At 51.5% G+C, this 21,742-nt stretch overlaps 1 protein-coding gene across 1 annotated transcript in view; it reads right to left on the bottom strand.

Annotated features, from left to right (window-relative positions):
- Nucleotides 1–16,579: 16,579 nt before the first annotated feature.
- Nucleotides 16,580–21,742, bottom strand: part of LOC138510432 (serine/threonine-protein phosphatase 2A catalytic subunit beta isoform) — a 161,803-nt gene continuing 156,640 nt past the window's right edge. Inside the window, exon 7 of the mRNA XM_069626086.1 lies at nucleotides 16,580–17,256. Within this exon, the coding sequence (XP_069482187.1) occupies nucleotides 17,184–17,256 (73 nt within the window). The 3' untranslated portion in view covers nucleotides 16,580–17,183. The remainder of the gene's footprint in view (nucleotides 17,257–21,742) is intronic.

Raw genomic sequence — 21,742 nt, 5'->3', positions numbered from 1 at the left:
TCAATGGACTGGCTGGACTGAGTGGGGCTTGAGCTGGCCCTTTTCTGGCCAAGGCGACTGTGGTCCTGCATTGGGATCCCCGTTCTCACCGTGGGACGTAGCGTGAGGACTTCGATGAGGACCCCCTCCGATGGTTGCTCGACCTCTGGTTGAGGAAGGCCCAAGTACTCTGCCAGCCCCACAAGATGCTCATGGAAGCCTTGGCTGATGACTGTCGGGGTCGTCGTCCTCATCTGTGTCCACCTGAGGGTCTGGTTGGCCAGGCACCGGTGGAGGGGTGCTGGGCACCGAAGGCTGGGGTCTGCAGACCAAAGCCGGAGGCTGGTATAGAACCAGCTGTGCCAACGGTTGGGGGACCAGAGCACGCTGCTTAGGCTGAACAGGGGCCAGGAGCGCCTGTATTGGGGTCTCCGGCACCAGAGCCATTGGCGTGAGCACGTCCCTGATGGCGTCCCTATGCATGACCCCCATCCGAGGAGTTTTCATGAGCCCGTGGAATCGTTTGAAGTACTGGTCCTCGCAGGCCAGCGTGGTGGTAGGCGATATTGACGGGGTAGCGAGAGGCTGCTGGAGCCCTTGCGCGCCTGTATGGAGGAAAGGGGGACAGGAAGTAATTAGTGCCTTATCGCTTTGCGAAGGGAGAGGAGCCTTGCGGGTGCTGAACGGCTGTGTTCCAATGCACCCCTGGAAAGACCAGATACTGGGAGGGGCAAAACAGACTTCCTTTGGTCAAGGGAGAACCCCAGCTGATGAAGAACATCCGCCAATCTTCGGGTGACACCACCCTCACCAGCCAGTCGTCCAGATAGGGGTATAGGTGATGGGCAAGACCCACTACTGCATTCAACTTCGTGAAGACACGAGGGGCAGAGTTCAAGCCGAAAGGCAGCACCTTGTGCTGGAAGTGGTACGACAATCGTGAAGGAACAAGTTACTTACCTGTAACTGTTCTCCAGCATGGGTCTGGCATGGATTCACATGCTCATGAATATTCCCCGTCAGGCTGGGAATCCTCGGTAAAGAAAAAATCAGTATCATTTTCGTTTCTGATCTGTCTTTCTCAGTAGTAACCAATCGCTGGTGTCTGGGTCATACTGCCCCCAGCCAATGACTGCCCTCTCCCTAAGCCCCCGCCTCTGGCAGCCATCTTCAGATTTGGTAGCATGCAAAGTGGCAGTATGACCAAGTGAAGAGCCGCAGCGGGGCAGGAGGGAGGGCTTGCATGCAAATCCATGCCAGACCCATGCTGGAGAACAACAGTTACAGGTAAGTAACGTGTTCCTTCTCCAGCATAGGGTCTGGCATGGATTCACATGCTCATGAATATAAGAATATATAGCAGTATACATGCACAACCACGGGAGGTGGCAAGGCTCAACATGAAGCATTACATAAAACTCAACATCAAGCATATCTTAACCTCCCCACCAGGCTCACCTTAAGCGAAAAGGTTGCTCAGCACTGCCTGGCCGACACTGGACTCCTCCCTGGAATCCCGGTCGACGCAGTAGAATCTCGTGAATGTGTGCGTCGACCTCCACGTAGCAGCCCTGCAGATGTCCAGCAGGGGCACACCAGACAAGAACGCCGTGGTAGCAGCGATCGCTCAGGTCGAATGGGCTCTCGGACGGCCGGGCAACCGTCGGTTTGCCAACCGATGACAATCCATGATGCAGTCGGAGAGCCATCTGGAAAAGGAAGCCTTCAAGACCTTCAAGAGCCTTCCCTTGGTTCACAGGTCCAAAGTTCACAAACAGCTGTGATGTCTTCCGAAAACTCTTTGTTCGGTCCACGTAGAACTTCAGCGCTCTAGCCACATCCAGCGAGTGCAAAGTCCTCTCGGCCGGAGATGAAGGCGACGGGAAGAAAACAGGTAGAACCTAGGGCTCATTGAGGTGGAAGTCCGACGGTGCCTTGGGCATAAACGAGGGGTGCGTCCTCAGCGCCACCCTCGTGTCGTGAAAAGTCAAGTATGGAGGCTTGCAGGATAGGGCCTGGATCTCTCCCACTCACCGTGCGGAGGTGATGGCCACAAGAAACGCAGTCTTCCACGATAGGAATTTCAGCGGTGCCGAATGCAGGGCTCGAATGGCACCCCCATGAGCCTGGTCAGCACCACGTTGAGTTCCCATGCCAGGGCAGGGGCCTTCACCGGCGGGAACGATCGGAACAGTCCCTTCATGAATTCCTTCACCAGGCGATGGGACCACAAGGACGCCCGTCCTGTGGTTCTGGTGTATCGGGAGATCGCAGCCAGATGTATGATGGAGGCGTGAGCCAGACCAGCCTTGGCCAGCGACAGTAGGTACGGCAGCACTTGAGGGGCCATAATCCGTTAATCTTCTGTGCACGGCACCAGACAGAGAACCTGTTCCACTTATGTCCGTAGTACTTGAGAGTTGAGGACGCCCTGGCTTTTGCAAGGACCACTCTGCAGTGAGCCGGGTTATCGTACCCTCCAAACTCTAGCGCTGCAGGAGCCAGGCCTGCAAGTTCAGCGACTCCGGGTCATGATGAAGGATGGTGCCTCCTTCTCTGGAGAGAAGATCCGAGTCTGCCGGCAGCTTGACTGGTGGGGACGCTGACAAGTCCAGAAGGTCCGGGAACCAGATCTGCCTTGGCCACCCTGGTGCGACCAGGATCATCCTGCACCGGGACCTCTTGAGCTGGTTGACGAGTCGGAGCAGCAATGGGAATGAAGGGAACGCATAAAGGAACAGGCCTTCCCAGGGGAACAATAAAGCATCGCCCATGCTCCTCGGCTGGGGGAACCTGCTGGCGAACCTCTGGCACTTGTTCGTCGCTGTCGCGAACAGGTCGATCTGGGGTTTTCCCCCATCGTCAGAAGAGTCGATCCACTTGATCCTGACGTAGTTCCCACTCGTGGCACGAGCACAGCTCCCTGCTGAGTGAGTCGGCGATGGTATTTTTTTATCCCTGCCAGATGAAAGGGCACAAGAAACATCCCTTGGGCGACGGCCCAATGCCGCAGATCCTGGGCTTCCTTGTAGGGCTGAGGATCTGGTTCCTTCCTGCTTCCGGATGTAGAACACTGTGGTGGTGTTGTCGGTGAAGATTCTCACCACCTTGCCCTTGAGGGACGGGAGAAAGGACCCGAGGGCCCAGAACACTGCACGGAGCTCCAGGATGTTGATGTGGCGAGTCTTCTCCTCCGCGAGCTAGAGGCCTTTCGCATAAAGTTCTCCGTTGTGCGCACCCCACCCTTCCAGGGAGGCATCCGTCGTCACCGTTATCTGGTGGGATGGGGTCTGAAAGTCTGTGCCCGCCGTCAGATGAGCACAGGTGCCCCACCACCGGATCGCTCGTCGGAAGGTCTCGTTGAGCGGGATCCTGTCCTCGAAGCTGCCCGTCGCTTGGATCCAGCGCGACTCGAGGAACTCTTGCAGAGGGCGCAGCCGAAGCATGCACAGGCGCATGAGATATATGCAGGAGGACATCATCCCGAGGAGGGACTTGATGGACCTCACCCTGGCCACTTCCGTGGCCAGCAGGCGCTGCACCTTGACCAGGATGGCCTTCGTCCTTTCTTCCGACGGCGAGGCCAGGCGCGCCACTGCATCGAGCTTTGCTCCCAGAAACAGTGCGACTTGCGACGGTACTAGGTGGGATTTGGGAAAGTTGGAGAATCCCAGGTCCTAGAGCAGCTGGACGGTCTTTGCTGTGTGATCCACGGCGAGCTTCCTTGTCCCTGCTCGAATGAGCCAGTCGTCCAGGTAGGGGGTAGACGTGGATCCCCTGCAGGCGCAGCCGCCACCGGTGCGAGGCACTTAGTGAACACCCTGGGTGCCGACTTAAATCCGAACGGGAGGGCCTTGAACTGGTAGTGCCCTCCTTGGACCACGAACCTGAGGAACTTTCGGTGACCTTTCAGAATGGGGATGTGGAAGTACGCATCCTCCAAATCCAACAACAGGAAATCGCCCTCCTCCAGCTGTCTCGGCACGTGCTGGAGGGTGACCATCCAGAATTTCTGTGCCTTGATGTTATTTGTTCAGCCGTCGCAGGTCCAGGATGGGGCGCCATCCTCCTGTCTTCTTTTTTACTAGGAAGTACCTTGAGTATACATACTCCGGAGCCCCGGAGCCTCTTCGGGACGAGCTCGTTGACACCTTTTCTGAGCAACGCCCTCACCTCCAAGAGTAGTTGAGGGACGCGATTTTCCTTCCTGACCACGGGTGTAATGCGGGGGCACTTTTTTAGAAATTCGAGGGCGTCCAGCACCCAACGGTCGGTGGAGATGGACTCCAACATGCTGACGAACTTCGCCAGCCGGCCTCCCACCGGGGTGCTTCGGTGGGGGCCCGACCCCGCTGTCTGTTCAATCTTGCTTGCCGGACGCCTTGCCGCCTTGGCCTCCCTGGCGACGACGGCGGGGTCCCCCCGACTTGCCTCGTCCTCTATAGGCTTCCTGCGACGAGGAGCGGGCCGCTTGGCAGTACGTAGAGGAGCAACCGCCGAATCCTTTGGAGGCACTCTGCTTGCCTCCGGCGCTCCGAAAGGACGGCCTCTGTTGCCAGGGGACACCTAGGGCCCTAGCAGTCTGTGTCCACCTTGATGGCTTGGAGGGACTCATCCACCGTTTTCCCAAACAGGTTGTTCCCGTCGAACGGCATGTCCAGCACCTTGGCTTGCACATCCTGGCGGAAATCTGTCGTCTTGAGCCAACCTCGTCGTCTAAGACAAATGCTGTTGCCTAGCTGGCAGAAACTGGTGTCGGCAATGTCCGTTGCCATCGTAACGGCGTGGTCGGACACCACTTCGCCTTCTTGCAAGATCTCCAGGGCCTCGGCCCTCTAGTCATCCGGTAGGAAGTCCAACAGGGGGACGATCTTGAACCATAAGTCCGTCGTAGCGGGCCACGATCGCGAGGGCTTTGGCCGCCTTAATCGTTGTTGCCGCCGACGAGATAACTCGTCGTCCCATTGCGTCCAGCTTCTTCCCTTCGCCGTCCGGCGGGGAAGTTGATGTTGAGACCGACGCCCCCCCCGCTTTCTTCTTGGCCGCCGCTGAGACGACCGAGTTCGGGGTAGGTTGTGCCCTAAGGCACAGAGGGGCCGCGTCGGGGACCCGGTACTTCTCGTACCGATCCTTCTTGGCAGGCATTCTAGAAGGGTTCTTGAGAAGGGTGAGACCCTCGTCCCAGATGTCATCCAGCAGAAGCACGGCGAGGACTGACTTCCTTCTGGCCTTGCCCCATTGGTAAAGGAAACCTTCCTTCTCCTTGGGGCAGAGCTGAAAAAGCTCGGATGCCCTGGCAATCGTTGCGTGGAAAGATCCGATCTCATCGGACGGGGAGGCCCGAGCTGGTGATGGGAGCTCCGTCCCGTCGTCACCGCCGTCATCCGTCGTGGCCTTGTCTGTTGCCGTGCCATCCCCAGGGACGGGGGTAAAGGCCGAGCAGGCCGCGAGGGCTGAGAAGGCGGGGCTGGGTGGATCCGTCTCCTCTTGTTCGGGGGGCTTCCTGCCGGGACCGGCTCTGGTTCCTCTGCCGGACCTGGTACCAGGTCCTCTGTTGGGGGTAAGGGCAATCTCGTCCTCATCTCTGAACATAAGGATTGTATCACCAACAAAATGACCGCCGAGTTATCCTGAGGCTCCGGAAGAGACGGCTGACTAGGACCCTCACCAGTGCCGCAGTAACTTTCATAGTCACCCTCGTCGGGATCCCTCCCGTGGAGACAGGCCTCCTCGACGCCCTCGTCGAGGCCCTCTAGGACTTCTGCCAACTCCTCCTCGGATGTTGTGTCCACAATGGCCACCCCTCCCCCCCCCCTCTTTCCGCCGGGGTCTTCACAGGGGTCTTTTCGATAGGTCTGAAAGAGGCTTCTCTCTGCGGAGGCAGGGAGACTCTGGGCCCCGAGGTCGCCTCCACTGGTGTAGCCTCCACAGGCTGCGCCCGGGCCGCCGCGACTCCCTTGATAGAGACCTTGGCCGGGTGAATCAATGCCTTCACCGCCTTAGGCGCGTTTGAGGCCTTCACCTTGGAGGGGGGGATGGGGCGGTCACCGCCTCGCTCCCCCTCGGCCGAATCCTTCGAGATCGACCAGGACCTCTCCAGAGGCTTACCTGGGTTCTCAGATTTCCTCTTCCCCGAACCAGAGTGTTGGCTCGCGGTTGATGGTGCAGGGGAAGGTGCGCCCTGCCTGGCAGCCGAAGAGCCCGACCGTTCGGCGCTCCTAGTGCCCGCGGAGCTTTGCCTTCTGTTGGGCCCCCGTCGCCGGGGCACCCTCACAGGACTTACAAGACTGCTCGGACTTCTTCTCCTTCTCACCTGACGGACTCCTTCCTTCCAGCCAGTTGGAGAGACGAAGGTGTCGGTCCCCGATGGTCCGTTCCGACATGTTCCTGCAAAACGCACAGTCCTTCTCCACATGCATTTTGTCCTCATGAAGGCAGTAGAGACATTTCAAATGCTCGTCCTCCTTGAACACATTCTGTAGCTGGCATCCAGGGTAGACCCTGAACAGCTTTCCGGGCGTCGAGCTTCCTTTCTCCTGGGCCATGTTCAGGTAGGCCACAGAAACTTCTGGAATCCTCCAAGAAGCGTAACTCGACAAAATCTTCACCCATGAGGGGCGTAGAAAAATCCGACACGGATCCCCGTTAATCAGATGTAGAGACGGTGAAGCTTGAGGCTCAATTTGACCGAAAAATGAGAAATTCTCTTTGAAAGCGCGAAAACGCAGCAAAAGCTCGAGAGCTAAGCATGAGGACTCCCAACACTTGAGCGTGCAGTAAAAATCTGAAGATGGCTGCCAGAGGCGGGACTTAGGGAGAGGGCAGTCATTGGCTGGGGGCAGTATGACCCAGAGACCAGTGATTGGTTACTACTGAGAAAGATCAGAAACTAAACTGATTTTTTCTTTACCGAGGATTCCCAGCCTGACAACGGGGAATATTCATGAGCATGTGAATCCATGCCAGACCCCATGCTGGAGAACCGCAGAAACTTCTGATGCGGCTGGTAGACGGGCACATGCAGGTACTCATCCTTCAGATCTAGGGAACACATCCAGTCACAGGCACACAGACTATGTGCGCAGGAGTAATCGACTTGAAACACTCTAGCGGTAAAGACCGATTTAGAAATGATGGGTCCAGGACTACCCTCAGGCCAGCCTGGTTGTTCTTGGGTATAGCAAAAATCCTGAAGTGGACATTGGGGCCCCCATCCGATTGAGGAACCAGTTCTACCGCCTGCATCTCCAAGAGCGAAAGGACCTCCTGCAAAAGAGCCAGGGACCCAATCTGACGAAAGAGGAGAGGATGGTAGAGGTAGTGGAAGACTGAAGCCTGTGAAGACTATGTATAAGATCCAAGGGTTCTTGAAAAGAAGCTTCCAGCTGTCCTGGAAAAGAGCCAGTCGGTCCACCCCACCGAAGAGCTGTGTTCCCAGACCTTGACGTCACTGTTGCTTGGCGTCTGAGGGGCAGAGGGGGGAGCGGAAAAACCAGCACAAAGTCCTCTGCTGCTTCCTCCCATCGCTGGGTGACCCGTCAGGCCTTGCCATACAGCGGTCCTGGAACCCCTTGAAGCCGGTGAAAGCACAGGGTTTGAAAGGAGTCCTCCGAGACGTAGGGCACGGTTTCTCAGACCTGGCTTTGTCAGGATGGCCAAGGAATTGGTGGTTTGGGTGGAGGCTTTGTCAACGTATCAGTTGACGAAAGTGGTCCACGCGCTCAGCGGGCAGATCTAGGATCTACTCCTGCACATCAGATGAAAACCTAGTGGCATGCATCCACGACATCCTCATCTATACCCAGACACAGTTGTCTGCTGGCTTTATATGTGGGAGACCGAAGACTGAACAAGCTCCTTCACAATGGCCCAGGCATCCGCCAGATTGGCCTTTAAGGAGGCTTGCCTCTTCAAAGGGAGGTCAGGCAGAAACTGAGCTCCCAGCACAGCTTCTGGTTAGCTGTGGCTAAAAGGGCGTTGGCTTGCTGCAGATGCAGTACTGAAATGGCATAACAGCATTTCCCCAAAGAAGGACCTGGTCCTCCTTGGAAAGGAAACTGGAGGTGACTCCCGTGGAGGAAGATGACAAAGACAATGGTTTAGAATATAGTGAGGCCGCAGCCACCACTGAAGAATGTGGCTGCGGGTGGGAGGTCGGGAGGATTGGCTCACTGTCCGTCAGCCTGAACTAGATGTCAAACTTCTTGTTCATCTTGGTGTTGGCCCTGGGCATATCCCAGACCTTTCTCGCCACCTGCAGGACATTGTTCTAAAGAGGGAGGCCAGACCGGATTGTGGTGGCCAGACCGGATTGTGGGGCTCTTGCCCAAAACCTCTGCTAGCACTCCCAACTCATGGAGTTCTTGCTTGGGCAGGGGGATGCCCAAGAACTCCACCAGGGGCAGAAAGCGGTCATGAGCGGCCACAGATGCTTAAGGTTCATTGTCCTGGGTGTCATCATAGTCATCGCGGTCACCCCCATCCTCCCTTTTTCTTTTTTTTACAGACTGAGGGTAGTCCGGGTCCCAAGACAGGTGCCGGCAGGGTCCCCTTGGGTCCGGAGCTCAAGACTGGTACAATGGCTGGAGGCTTGGTGGTACAGGGAGACAGATGAGGTCTCAGACCCGAGGATACAGCTTGGGTCTTGTACACAAAGCAGAAGCGTCGATCACCGATTACTCCGTTAAGCGCCAAGCCCTCAGCCGGAGTAGTCGTAACACCCTGACTCGCGAGCTCCTTTAGGCAGAGCGCCCTCGACACCTGTGCAGGTAGTCATGCTGGATTGTGTAGAGGACAGACTCTTGGAGGAGGCACCCGACGATCCTTTACCCTTTGGGGTCAAAGAGGACGAACTTGATGTCAATAGAGTAGGCTGAGATCTGGTCCATTGAGCACTCTTACAGATGCAGATCATGCAGCCATGGGACAGCGAATGTGCAAAGGACTGGCTTAAATCAGCCCATGTTTAACAAGTGAGGTCTCGCTAGTATAAATCCTCTTTCATCATTTCTACTACACATTTCCCAAAATATGACATGCATTACTCACCGTAATAGCATTTGACGATTGCATCTGCTTAGATTCACATGCTGTGCATATGGCCCAACATCCAGTGGTAACCGCAGAGTATAGCATCTTGTCTTTCGAGGATCGAAAGGGGGCATAGGCGTGTCTGTAACACCATCCCTAACGTGACGTGTAGTGTACCCAAAATCCCTCACCGCCGAGGTCCCTCCGATTGTATTTTTTCTGCCATGGGGGAGCCAGAGGCCAACTTGAGTACGTAAGAGAGAAAGTAGTAAGAAGTCTATGTTCTTCCACCCGAGTGGGGAGCAAGGGTGGGTGCATGTGAATCTAAGCAGATACAATCTTCAAAATGCCATTACGGTGAGTAATGCAGGTCTTCTGATGCTCGTTAATCTGCTTAGAATAATATGCTGTGCATAGACTAGCGAGCAGTACCCGGAGTTGGAGGTGGGTTGTGAGAAGGAACAGTAGTGAAAAGAGGTCTTAGTACTGCTTGTCCCACCTGAGAATCAGACCTAGAATGAGTGTCTAGGCAATAGTGTTTGGTAACGGTGTGCACAGAACTCCAGGTTGCCGCTTTGCAAATGGACTCTAGGGGAATTGCTATGGAAGCACCAGTGCCTCAAGTAGAATGTGATCACCAGCTCCTTCAGGAGGCGCTGGCCAACATTGTCGGTTGTTCCCCTACGGCTTTGGCTTGGTTATCATCCTTTCTCAAAGATCGGAGAGCTAGAATACATTGGGGTGATAATTTCTCCAAGGCCGCTCCCATCCATTACGGAGTCCGGCAGGGAGCTAGCCTGTCACCTCTCTTGTTTAATCTATATATGAGAAGCCTCTGCGAACTCCTGGAACACATCGCGTTTTCTTTACTAATTACGCTGATGATACGCAGCTCATCTTTGAACTCACTGGTGATTACATCACTGACAGTGCTAAAAGCTCAGAGGTTTATAACATCATAGACCACTGGATGCAACATCATTGGATGTGTTTAAATATTACCAAAACAGAGCTGCTGATTTTCGGCACGCGACAGGCCAGATGCAAACTAGGGAATGAATACAAGTCCTTTACCATCAAGGACGCTAACATCCCGGTGTTGCCACATGTTAAAACTCTCGGGATGATGGTAGAGGCCTCAGTGGGCGCAGAGGTACAGGTAAGATACCTGCAGAAAAACACCACCTACTATCTACGACTTATGAAAGCAATAAGACCATTCATTAATGAAGTCAACGCTGCGACAATCGCTAGGGCCATCATCCTGTCGCGACTTGACTATGGCAACGCTCTCCTGCTAGGAGCCACAAAAAGGGAGATTCAAAAGTGCCAAGTCATACAAAACGACGCAGTTCGCATAGTTAAAAACATAAATAGAGAACATGTGTCAACAGGGAGAAGAGCACTACACTGGCTAAGAGTGGAGGAGAGAGTCAGGTTCAAGGCTATGACTATAATTCACAGATGCCTATATGGAGAGGCCCCTAGCTACTTCAAAAAACATTTCTCTTTCTATGCTCCTGGAAGATGTCCAAGATCAGCCGACAGGGGCATGCTGAACAGACCTGGGCTAAGTCCGCACTTGGGCAAGGCAAATCTTTCCCGGCAAAAGCAGTAGACCTCTGGAACAAATTGCCGACGGCTTTACAGCTTGAAGCTAACTACCAGAGTTTTAGGAAATCGCTAAAAACCTCGTGGTTTCAATGAGCATTAGAGCTTCGTTTCCCTAGGTTTTCTACCTGTCTTAATGAGGTGTTTCGTGTTTCTGATCTTCCTGGTTTCCCGCGCCCCGATGCCCGTGGGCTACTGGCATGTAATAAACACGCACATAGCACGTAGGCTTGAAGGGCAGTTCTCTTAGCAAGAGTAACAAATTGTGATGCATTTGACTATCCGCCTTGAGATAGCTGATTTGGAGACAGGCTCCCCTTCTCGGCCAGCTGCCACTGAAACGAAAAATTGGTTCGTTTTCCTCAATGGTTTTGTTCTTTCCAGGTAAAACATGACTGCCCTGCGCACATCTAACGTGTGTAGGCTTCTTTTGGCCATGTTAGAGGGGTTCTGGAAGAAAGTGGGCAGTTCTATTGACTGGTTCACGTGGAACTTGGAAATAAATGTAGGCGCAAATTGAGGGCGAGTGCGCAGAACCACCTTATCTCTGAACAGTAACAAAAGGGTCTAGTACTGAAAAGGGCCAGTAGATCACTAACCCTTCTAATAGAAGTGATAGCCACTAGGAAGGCTTTCTTATAGGTAAGGTCTTCTAGACTTGCTTTGGAACCCCATGAGTCTAGACAGAACCACATTTAAGTCCGATCCAGGAGCTGGGTTAGACGTGGGGGGATGAATCCTTTAAACCCCCTTCATGAAATCCTTGATAACTGGCATCTTCCACCACAACACCTTTTGCTGTGAGGTAGTGCAGGCTAAGAGCAGCTAAGTGAACCTTTAGGGAATTAAAAAAACAGAATCCAGTAAGTGGGTCAGGTACAATACAATCTGAGTAGGAGAGCAGTCAATGGGATTGGCGCCCTTGGGATTACACCAGATAAAGTTTCAATTTACTGGAATAGCAAAATCTGGTTTTCTCGCTTCCCTGAGTATGTCCATACATCTGAGGGAGTTGAAGGTGTCCAAACTCTGACCGCAGGAGCCAGGCCGCTAGGTTCAGAGTTTGCGGGCATGGGTGCAGTGTTTGTGCCCTGTCCTGAAATAACGTTGTACGGGCAGGGCAGTTTCATAGGAGGGGAGAGAGACATCTCAATCAGATGAGAACCAGGGTTGGCGGGCCCACCAATATCATGGTGACTGGTTCCTGGTGCATCTTGTGCACAATCTTGAGTAAGGGAGTCGTGGGGGATGGGGAGGAGCGTAAACATTTCCCTGATCATGCTATCCAGAGCTAGTTCCCCTTGGAGCGTTTGTGGGTACCTGGAGGCATAATCTTGGCATTGAGCGTTCTCCAGAGTTGCGAACAAGTCGATCTCAGGGAAACCCCATTCTGCGACAACGTTGGACGATGTCTTCGTGTAGTCGCCATTCGTACTCTACGGGCAGTGGGAAATCTCTGCTGAGCAATTCTGCCAGAAAATCTAGTTCCCCTGGAACGTGTTGGGACAACAGGAACATCCTGTGTTTGAGAGCCCATATCCAAATGTTTTGGGACAGCTTGGATAGCCCGGAGTGTGTGTGCCCCCTTGTCTGTTGAGGTAGTACATGGCTGTGGTGCTGTCTGTCAAGATCAGGACTGTCTTCTCCTATAACTGTGCCTGAAAGGCTTTCAGTGCTTTGAATACCGCTAATAGCTCCAACAGATTTGTGGTTGGACGCTATTTGTGGGAACCACACGCTGTGTGCCATCTGCTGAAGCAGGTGAGCCACCCCACCCCGTGAGGTGCAGTCGTGAGAGTGGCTACTACTGCAGGGTGGTGAAGGTTTTCCCCTCGACCACCACTGCAGAGAGAATGAGGGCTGGCGAGACAACTACCAGATCTTCCCATGGTCCGCTGGATTGAAACCACTGGCCGTTGAGCCACTCTTACATGGGACGCATGCGCAAACGCACGTGAAGAGCTAAGTAAATACAGGACGCCATCATTCCTAACAGTCGCATGGCCTTGCATACAGTCACTTCCCGACTGGCTACATACTGAGGGATCTGAAACAGCATGTTTTCAACCCTCTCGCTGGAGAAGACAAAGCTGTCTTGTACGAATAAGAGCCCCTAGAAACTGACTTGACTGGGGTCTAGGCTGGATTTCTTCTCTTTGATGGAGAATCCCAGACTGAATAAGAGGTCTATTGTCTTCATAGTATTCAATAGGCATGTTTTGTAGGACTCCCCTGTTATGACCCAGTCGTCGAGATAAGGGTAAACCGGGACAGATAGTCTGCACAGGTGTGCTGCTGCTACTGCCAGTACCTTTGTAAACACCCTCTGTGCCGAGGCAATGCCAAAGGGGAGTACTTGAACTAATAGTGCTTGTCCTCTATCATGAACCTTCGGAATTTTATGTGTGCTGGCAACATTGAAATATGAAAGTATGCATCTTTCATGTCCGGTGTTGCCATGTATCCCCCGTTTCAACAGCAGGATTACTTCCTGTAAAGTGACCATGCAATGAGGTTTGACAAACTTGTTCCCTGGGTGCAAATCTAGCACAGGGCGCATGGCAAGGTCCTTTTTGGGTACAAGGAAGTGCACTGAATAAATACCCTTGTTTACCTGTAGAATAGGGACTTCTATGGAGTCCTTTCCTAGAAGGGTCTGCACCTCTTGCAGTAGGATTTGTAGGTGGACCGGCGTCATCTTGGTGGTCTGAATTGGGGTGGTCGGGCAAATTCTATACAGTACTCGTGGGCGACCGTCTTGAGTACCCACTGGTCTGTTTTATTCCCTCCCATGCATTAAGGAAAGACGTTATACACCCCTCCCCACCCCCCGACTGGGGTTGCATGTGAGGGGACCTGGATACGCAGGTCATTTTTGACCAGAGGCTGGAGCGCCTCTGGGGTTGGAACCTCGTCCTCCACCTTTCCCATGCCGCTGTCCTCCGAGTGGATAAGTGGTGGAGGTATTAGACCCTTGACCCGAATTCCAGTTTCCTGCATTATACTGGTTCTGGGACAAACGAGACTGCACACGAAAGGACTGGCGGAAGCAGCTTCCTCTCCGAGGAGAGGGTTTCTGGGTAATTCATTGAAGGGACTTGAGTGTTTCATGCTCTTCTGAAGGGAAAAATAGAAAGATAATTAAAATACATTCAAATTTCAAAAGCATCGTCCACTGCCTTGCCAAACAGGTTTGTCTCCTACGTGGGTTTGTAAATCAGTAATGCTTGGGTCTCTGGCTTGAAACCGGAGTTCCTCAGCCATGCAGGTCTATTGAGCAAGGTACCTTGTGCCAGGGTTCTCCCCGCTGTCTTGGCAGTGTGCAGAGTGGTTTTGAGCACACTCTGGTTCACCTGCTTGCCTTCGGAAACTACAGCGAGCAACTTAGTTCTTGTAGGTTCTGGCACTTCCTGAAGGCCTTCTTGCAGAAGGTTCCACTGGACGTATGCATAGCTGGCCAATAGCGAGGTGTTATTGGCTATACGGGTGGTAAATGGAGCAGCTGTTGTTACTTTTTCCCAGTGCATAAAGTCTCTTGGATGCCTCATCGGGTGGTGCCACTTCTGTAGACCAGGGAACACCAGTCCGTTTTCTAGTAGTGGTAACCACCAACGAATCTGGAGTGGCATGACCCTCTATTTAGGCAGGGTCGGTCAGAGAAGGCCGAAACAGCTTCTCCACCCTAGGGTTCACTGCCCTGGTCTGGTGTCAAAGAAGGATCCAATCTCCTCTTGATTGAGTTCAACAAGGGGTTGGCCTGGCTGGAGGTTTTTCTTTGAGTATATCCTCCACGAAATCAGAATCTGGTAAGGCCTCTTGAGTGGCGATCTGAAAATGGTCAGCCGCCTTATTCAAGATGGCGTTGAACGCCATCTGGTCGTCCACTGGGGAGGCTTGTCGAGCCGGAGTGGGGAGAGGGGGGGCTTTAAGCACAGGACATCAGGGTCCTCGCTGGGAGTAGGGGACATCCAGGGTTGAGCATCAACCCGCCGGATGCCCTCCCAATTGTCCCCAAAACCTGTCTGATCATCCACATTGTTGTTTTCCAGAGAGGCACCATCTTCATCCTGATCATAAGTGTCCAGAACATCATCATCTGTGAGGACACAAGTAAACCCTTCATGTGGATCTTCCAAGGTCCTTTGAAACCTGGCTACAGGAGTCGAAGGACATTTTTTGAGGCCTTATGGAGCAAGGGTCTCAGAACGAGACCAATGTTTCTAATCTGTCCATACATCCCTCACATTTCACCCTGGTCCATGAGGATGAACCAGAGGGGTCCAGGGGAGGAAAGTGTTCATCTTCCCTGTGACTGAGATTTTTCCCCTAATGTGCCTGACAAAGGACTCTTCATGTAGTCCTGGCGGGCTTCTGGGCACTATCGTGTCCAGACATGTCTTTCAGCCGTTCTTTGTGCTTCGCCGCCTCCTTCAACCGCTCCTTCAGTCTAACTGGCGAAGTAATCCTAGCGATGCTCTCGTATATTGTGGGAGCATCCGGGCAGTCTACCGGCTGAACCGGAGGCTGCTGAACCGGAGGCTGAGCGGTGGATTTGATACCACTGGAACAACCGGAGGCTCAGCGGTGGATTTCGACACCATCCGGGTCTTAAGCAGCATCTGCACGTCCTACCTGGAGCACCTCGACGTCCACGCGTCTTAGTGTTATCGCCCTTTACTTTGGATTGCCCAGTCGCAGGCCGCGACTGCAGTTGCATGGAAGGCTGCTGATCAGAGTATCCCCGTCGAAGATTGACGGTTCCGTTGGCGCTTTGACAGTGCTACTGAAGCAGAACCTTGGGCTGTGTTGGTGTTATGATCGTGTGCGCCCCCGTCGCTGGATTTTTTTCCCCATAGTGTATCAGGCCTGGTGGGGACAGGCGCCGTGGACCAAGAGCAGTCCGCCGTTAGGTCAATGGCTTCCGACATGGGAGGCCTGGTCATTGGCGGTTGCAATAGCGGGGCAAGAAACATTCGGCCTGCAACATGAGGTAGGCCGCCCAACGCTTCAAGCGGCGCTCCTTAAGCGTCTTAGGGTGCAGGAGTCACTTTGTTGTGGTCGAGGTGCAGACAATTGTTGCACCGAGCATGCTCTTCTTTCCAAGGATATTTGGCCCTGCACGAGGGACAAAATCTAAATGGTGTCTTTTCCATAGCGAAAGACAATTATAGCGATGAAAAAAAAAACAGGGCGCAGAGAGGATGAAAGGCATACTTGTGTAAAGAAAATGTCCACCCTGACCCCACTCTCCCTACTGTGTAGGCAGGCCAGAAGGCCCGGCCACATTGACAGCAGCGCCGCTGAGATCAACAGACGTCGAAGGTCTGCAGCAGTCTGCGGCGTTTCACAGGATTCAACAGTCGAAGTGACTTAACAGGAATAACGACAAAGTCGATCATGACAATAACGCCATCTCTATGCAAGAGCTCCGCATAGGGCGACCAGTAATCTGGGTGCAAAATAACAATCTGAGGGACCTCAGCGCGTGATAGATTTTGGGTTAGTGTTACAGATATACCTATGCCGACTTCCCTTTTCGATCCTACAGATGCAATACTCTGCGGTTACCACTGGATGTCGGGCCATATACACAGCATGTGATTCTAAGCAGATTAACAAGCATCAGAAATACATTTTACAGGCAGAGAGGCAACACTGAATACTTTAATCGCAGCAGCGACATCTAGAGCTCTCACTGGTGGGTACATATATTCTTTAGGTATGAAGAAATGACTGACAAGATCATAAATAGGGCTCCTTTCCATAGTTTACACAAATACAGACCAACCAAAAAAAAAAACCTTATGATTATAATCACTGCCCAACACCTACGATTGCTTTTGGAAATCGCAAGGCAGGACGACTGCAAAAACATCTGTCAAGGACAAGTTAATCATGTTATCCTCCATCTTAATTACTAATGCAGGATTTAAAATCAGGAGAATGAAATCTCAGGTACTTGGGTTTACAATTGAAAGTTTATTTCTTAAAGTACACCAAATAGGATGCAAGCACTTTCATAACAAATATACAGAAAAGAAGTACAACACAGAACAGTACTTTAGCTTAAATGGGGGAATCTTGTTCAGTGTTAGGGCATACAGTCCCAAAGGCTCCTTTACTTCATTTCTCCAGTTAATTTACAAGTAAATCAATTAAATATTGTTTTGTTAAAAAATGTGAAGGGTGGAAATGGAAGTTAGTGCATTTCATTAAAATAACTCCAAAATTGAAATGTCATGCCAGATACAGTAAAACAAAAATGTACAAATTTGCGCAAAAGGAGATAACAGCCACCTTTTCCGCCTGAACAGTCCAGAAGAAATAAAATTACTACAAATACAGCAGGCAACTGACTGTTGGACTGAAGAGTATTGGGGATATATAGCGTTGTACTGAACCTCAGTCTCAAATTGTGCTAAATGCTTATACGTATGGCACATTTTGGTCCATGATGGGGCGGTTTATGCCAACACAGATCCCATTGGTTAGAGAAATCTTAAATTGTCGCTCTTTAAATGCCAAGAGTATGTTGGAAGATTAAGGCAGGAGTTCCAAGTTATTTATAGGAAATAGTCAGGAGTACGGCGAGTAACGTGTGGCTCTCCACGACGAGGTGCCGGGTCAAACTGAAGGCTATGTACACAAAGGGAAAAATAGAAAGATAATTAAAATACATTCAAATTGACAAAAAACACACATTTGGCAAAAAGTTAGGTATAAACAAGGACATCATGTCACCACACTAAAGTATGCTTGTCACCCCCCCTCTCCCCACCATCGGAATGTTCATAAATAACCAGTGATCAAGAGTTGGGATATTAACCATTTTACAAGTCTATAACTATGGTTCTTCAGTTTGTCAAAAAAGCTAAGAATTGTAGGACAAGTCAAAGGATGTGAATATAAAAGAGTGACCAGTTCTACAGATCAGTGGTGCACCAACACCCTAACAGGCCAATATTCAAAACAAAATAATTGGTGTAAAAAAAAAAATTGATCAACAGGCGACACAAAGCTTGACAAATGGGTTTGGAGGACTTCAACCAGTTAGTGTGAAAAGGCTTGTAGCTTCACTTTGATTACACAGGGTTCGAAATGGAGGGGAGCTGTGAGCCAATTAGATCATGTTTCTAGCATAGTAGAGCCTGGTTAGCTTGAAACCAACAGCTACAAGGAGCTACTTTTGGTTCCTAGGTCCAACTAGTGCTTTCCAAACATGTAAATGCAAGATTATCTTTGAGTATTTGAGAATGTTAATAAAGAAGAACACTTATCTAATACACATTAAAACACAATGATTCATACAAAATGGTCTAAACTTGAGTATCTCTGGAAGCTCCTGGTTCCCCTACAAGTAGCTCCTGCCTACAGGGTGATGCCCACCATCCAGGAGCAGGTTTTAGCTTCTGCTCATCAAATCTCAATTTCAAACCCTGACACTGAAGCAATGCCCCTAGAAAGACTGCAACCCCTGAACATGCAAGGTAAAACTTCGGCATGAGCCTGACAGCTTGAACCTAAAGAGCAGAATTCCTGTAATTTAGTCTCTAGTAACAAGTTAAAAAACACTAGCCAACTCTTCTTACTACACCCAGCTCAGTGCTCTGGACTTGATAAGGTTTTAGCCCCAGGATGGGAACAGTGGACCACAATTCAGTGGCAGTCGTCAAAACTAAAGTAAGACATGCATTACTTACCGTAATAGCATTTGCTTGTATCTGCTTGGATTCCATAGTCTGACATCCAGTGGTAAGTAACCGCGGAGTAGTGCATCCTGTCTTTTGGGGACCGAAAGGGGACGTCGGCATAGGCGTGCCTGTAACACTATCCCTATCGTGACATGTAGTGTACCCAAAATCCCTCACGCGCTGAGGTCCCTCTGATTGTATTTTTTCTGCCATGAGGGAGCCCAAGGCTACTGTGAGTACATGAAGAGAGAAGTAGTAAGATGTCTATGTTCCTTCCACCCCGAGCGGGGAAGTAGGGAGGGCGCATGTGAATCTAAGCACATACAATCATCAGAAATGCTATTATGGTAATTAATGCATGTCTTCTGATGCTTTTTAATCTGCTTAGAATCACATGCTGTGCATAGAATAGCTAGCAGTACCCGGAGTTGGAGGTGGGTTGTGAGAAGGAACAGTAGAGAAAATATGTCTTATACTGCTTGTGCCACCTGAGAATCAGACCTAGAATGAGTGTCTAGGCAATAGTGTTTTGTAAAGGTGTGTACAGAACTCCAGGTTTCCGCTTTGCAAATCGACTCAAGGGGAACATTTGCAATGAAAGCTATGGCAGCCCCAGTGCCTCGAGTAGAGTGTGCTCTGGGCTTGAAGGGCAGTTGTCTCTTAGCAAGAGTGATGCATTTGACAATCCACCTTGAGATAAACGATTTAGAGACAGGATCCCCTTCTCTACCAGCTGCCACTGAAACGAAAAATTGGTTTGTTTTCCTCAGTGGTTTAGTTCTTTCCAATTAGAACATGACTGCCCTGCGCACATCCACTGTGTGTAGGCTTTTTTCGGTCATTCTAGTGGGATTCTGGAAGAAGGTAGGTAGTTCAATCGATTGGTTCAATTGGAACTAATTGGAACTTCGAGATGAATTTGGGCGCAAATCGGGTTTGTGCGCAGAACTAACTGATACCTGTGCACTGTAACAAAGGAGTCTAGAACAGAACAAGTTACTCTTACATGGTAACGCTCTTCCGATGGGATGGTCCGACGACGTATTCCATATCTGACAGTAATCACCACAGCTGTGCTGCTTCGGAAAATCTTTCGGCGTCTGCGTCCATGACGTCGATACGCCGCCCTCGAGGACCTCCTCCGATGGCCGACGTCACTGGATGTTGTAAGTAGGACGCACGACTCCCGTAGCCCCTGTTGTAGTTTCCCCAGAACGTGTGGTACCAGTCTTCTGCCAGTCTGACCACACAGCCTTGCGGAAATGTAAGCTGCAATTGCATAAGAAAGGAAGGGAGGGAGCGATATGGAATAAGTCGTCTGACCATCCCATCGAAAGAATGTTACCAGGTAAGAGTAACTTTCTTCGAGGGGATTTGGTCCTCCGACGTATTCCATATTTATGACAGACTCCCAAAGCAATGCAAGGAGGTGGGAAAAGAATTTAGAAACAGAAATTTAGAATACCCAATCAAATTGCGGAGTAAAGGACCACATTGCCAAAGGCCAGATCCTGTCCCCGGATGGAATTGAGGGAGTAGTGAAGTACAAAAGTATGTACCGAAGCCCAGGTGGTTGCATCCCAGATGTTACGAATAGGAACACCCCTCTGTAGGGCAGTAGAGGCAGCCATACCCCTGGTAGAATGGGCCCGTAAGCCGACCAGAGGGTCCTTACCCGCCAAGCGGTAACACTCAGATAGCCAAAATAATCCAGCGAGACAGTCCGTTTCATCACAGCTTGTCCCAAATGCTTTCCAGCGTAATCAATGAAGAGTTGATCGTCCACTCTGACCCGGGACATGCGTGAAATATAAAAGCTTAACGCTCTCCTAGGATCAAGCCTATGGAGCCTCTCCTCTTCCTTACCAGGATGTGGAGGAGGATAAAACACCGAAGATCAACCTTCTGGCCTAAATGAAATTCCGACACCAACTTCGGAAGAAGTTAAGGACAACCATGGCCTTATTAAACACAGTGGAGGGTGGCTTAACTGAAAGTGCCTGTAACTCACTCACTCTGCGAGCAGAAGTGACCGCAACCAAAAATACAGTTTTAAGAGTTAAGTCTCAAAGGCTCAAACAGAGCACCCATCAGAAACTTGATAACAAGGTTCAAATCCCAACCGGACACCTGGAAAGGTGACGGAGGGTACACATTAGTGAGCCCTTTCAGAAACAGAAATTAAAGGAATTTTAAAATAGAAACTCTTCAGACGAGCGCTTAAATATGGACAGCGCCGCCAGGTAACTTTTAATGATACCCACTTAAAGGACCCTGTGGGCCAAAGAAAGAAAAAAAGAGACAGAACCATGAAAATGTCACATGCAAAAGGATCCACATTCTTAACCCTGCACCAGTCGCAGAACTTACGCAAACGGTACAGGGACTTTGTTGCGCGCCGTCTGGCCGAGAGCAACACCTCCATCACGTCTTCAGGGAGGTCCCAATCCTTATACCTCAACCTTTCAGAAACCAAGCGTGACGGTTGAGGGATCTGGTCTCTGGATGGAGAACCTGACACCCCCCCCCCTCCCGTGAGAGCAGATCGTCTCGGTAGGGAAGACAACGTGGCGGACAGATGGACAAGTTGAGAAGGTCCGGGTACCACGTCCTCCGGGCCCACACCAGAGCAATGAGGATCATCCAGGAACCTAACCTCGTAGTACTTGTGGGATGACTGGGACTGGAGGAAACGCGTACAGCAGTGGGAATGACCACTCCACCACGAACGTGTCTCCTAAGGCTCCTTTTGGAGGAAATTCCCACGAGCAGAACCTCTCGCACTTCCGGTTGACACTGGAGGCTAAGAGATCCACTTGAGGGGTCCCCCAAAGGGCGAAGATCTCCAGAAGAATCTCCTGAGCCAACTCCCACTCGTGAGAGATCGCGCTCTGCCTGCTCAGAGCGTCTGCCGTCTCGTTTTCGATCTAAACTTCCTGCTGGATCGCCCAGAGCCAGATCGCCTCCCTGCACAGAGGAAGTGACCCTGCCCCTCCCCTTTTTGTTGAGGTAGTGCATGGCCACCGTGTTGTCCGTCAGGATCAGGACAGTCTTTCCTCGCACAGTTGGCAGAAAAGCCTTCAGGGCTAGCCTGACGGCCCTCCGCTCCAACATATTGATATGAAGTCTGGACTCCAGAGACCAATGACCGCTGACTCAACTCGTTGGCATGAGCTCCCCATCCCGTGAGGGATGCGTCCGTCACAATCGTCACCTCCGGCCAGGGCAGCCAAAATGGAGCCCCCCTCATCAGATTGCCTTCGTCGGCCCACCACAGAAGGTCCTGGGCGACCGGGGACGGCACCTGAACAGGGTCCGACATCCTGCCGGAGGACTGAGACCACTGGAGCTTGAGTGCCCATTGCAAAGATCTCATCCTCAACCTGGCCTCTGGCACCAGAAGAATGCAGGATGCCATGAGGCAGAGTAGT

Source organism: Ambystoma mexicanum, chromosome 6p (genome assembly GCF_040938575.1).
Source record: "Ambystoma mexicanum isolate Mex_15411 chromosome 6p, UKY_AmexF1_1, whole genome shotgun sequence".
Lineage (NCBI taxonomy): Eukaryota > Metazoa > Chordata > Amphibia > Caudata > Ambystomatidae > Ambystoma > Ambystoma mexicanum.
This window is presented reverse-complemented; position numbering and strand designations above follow the sequence as displayed.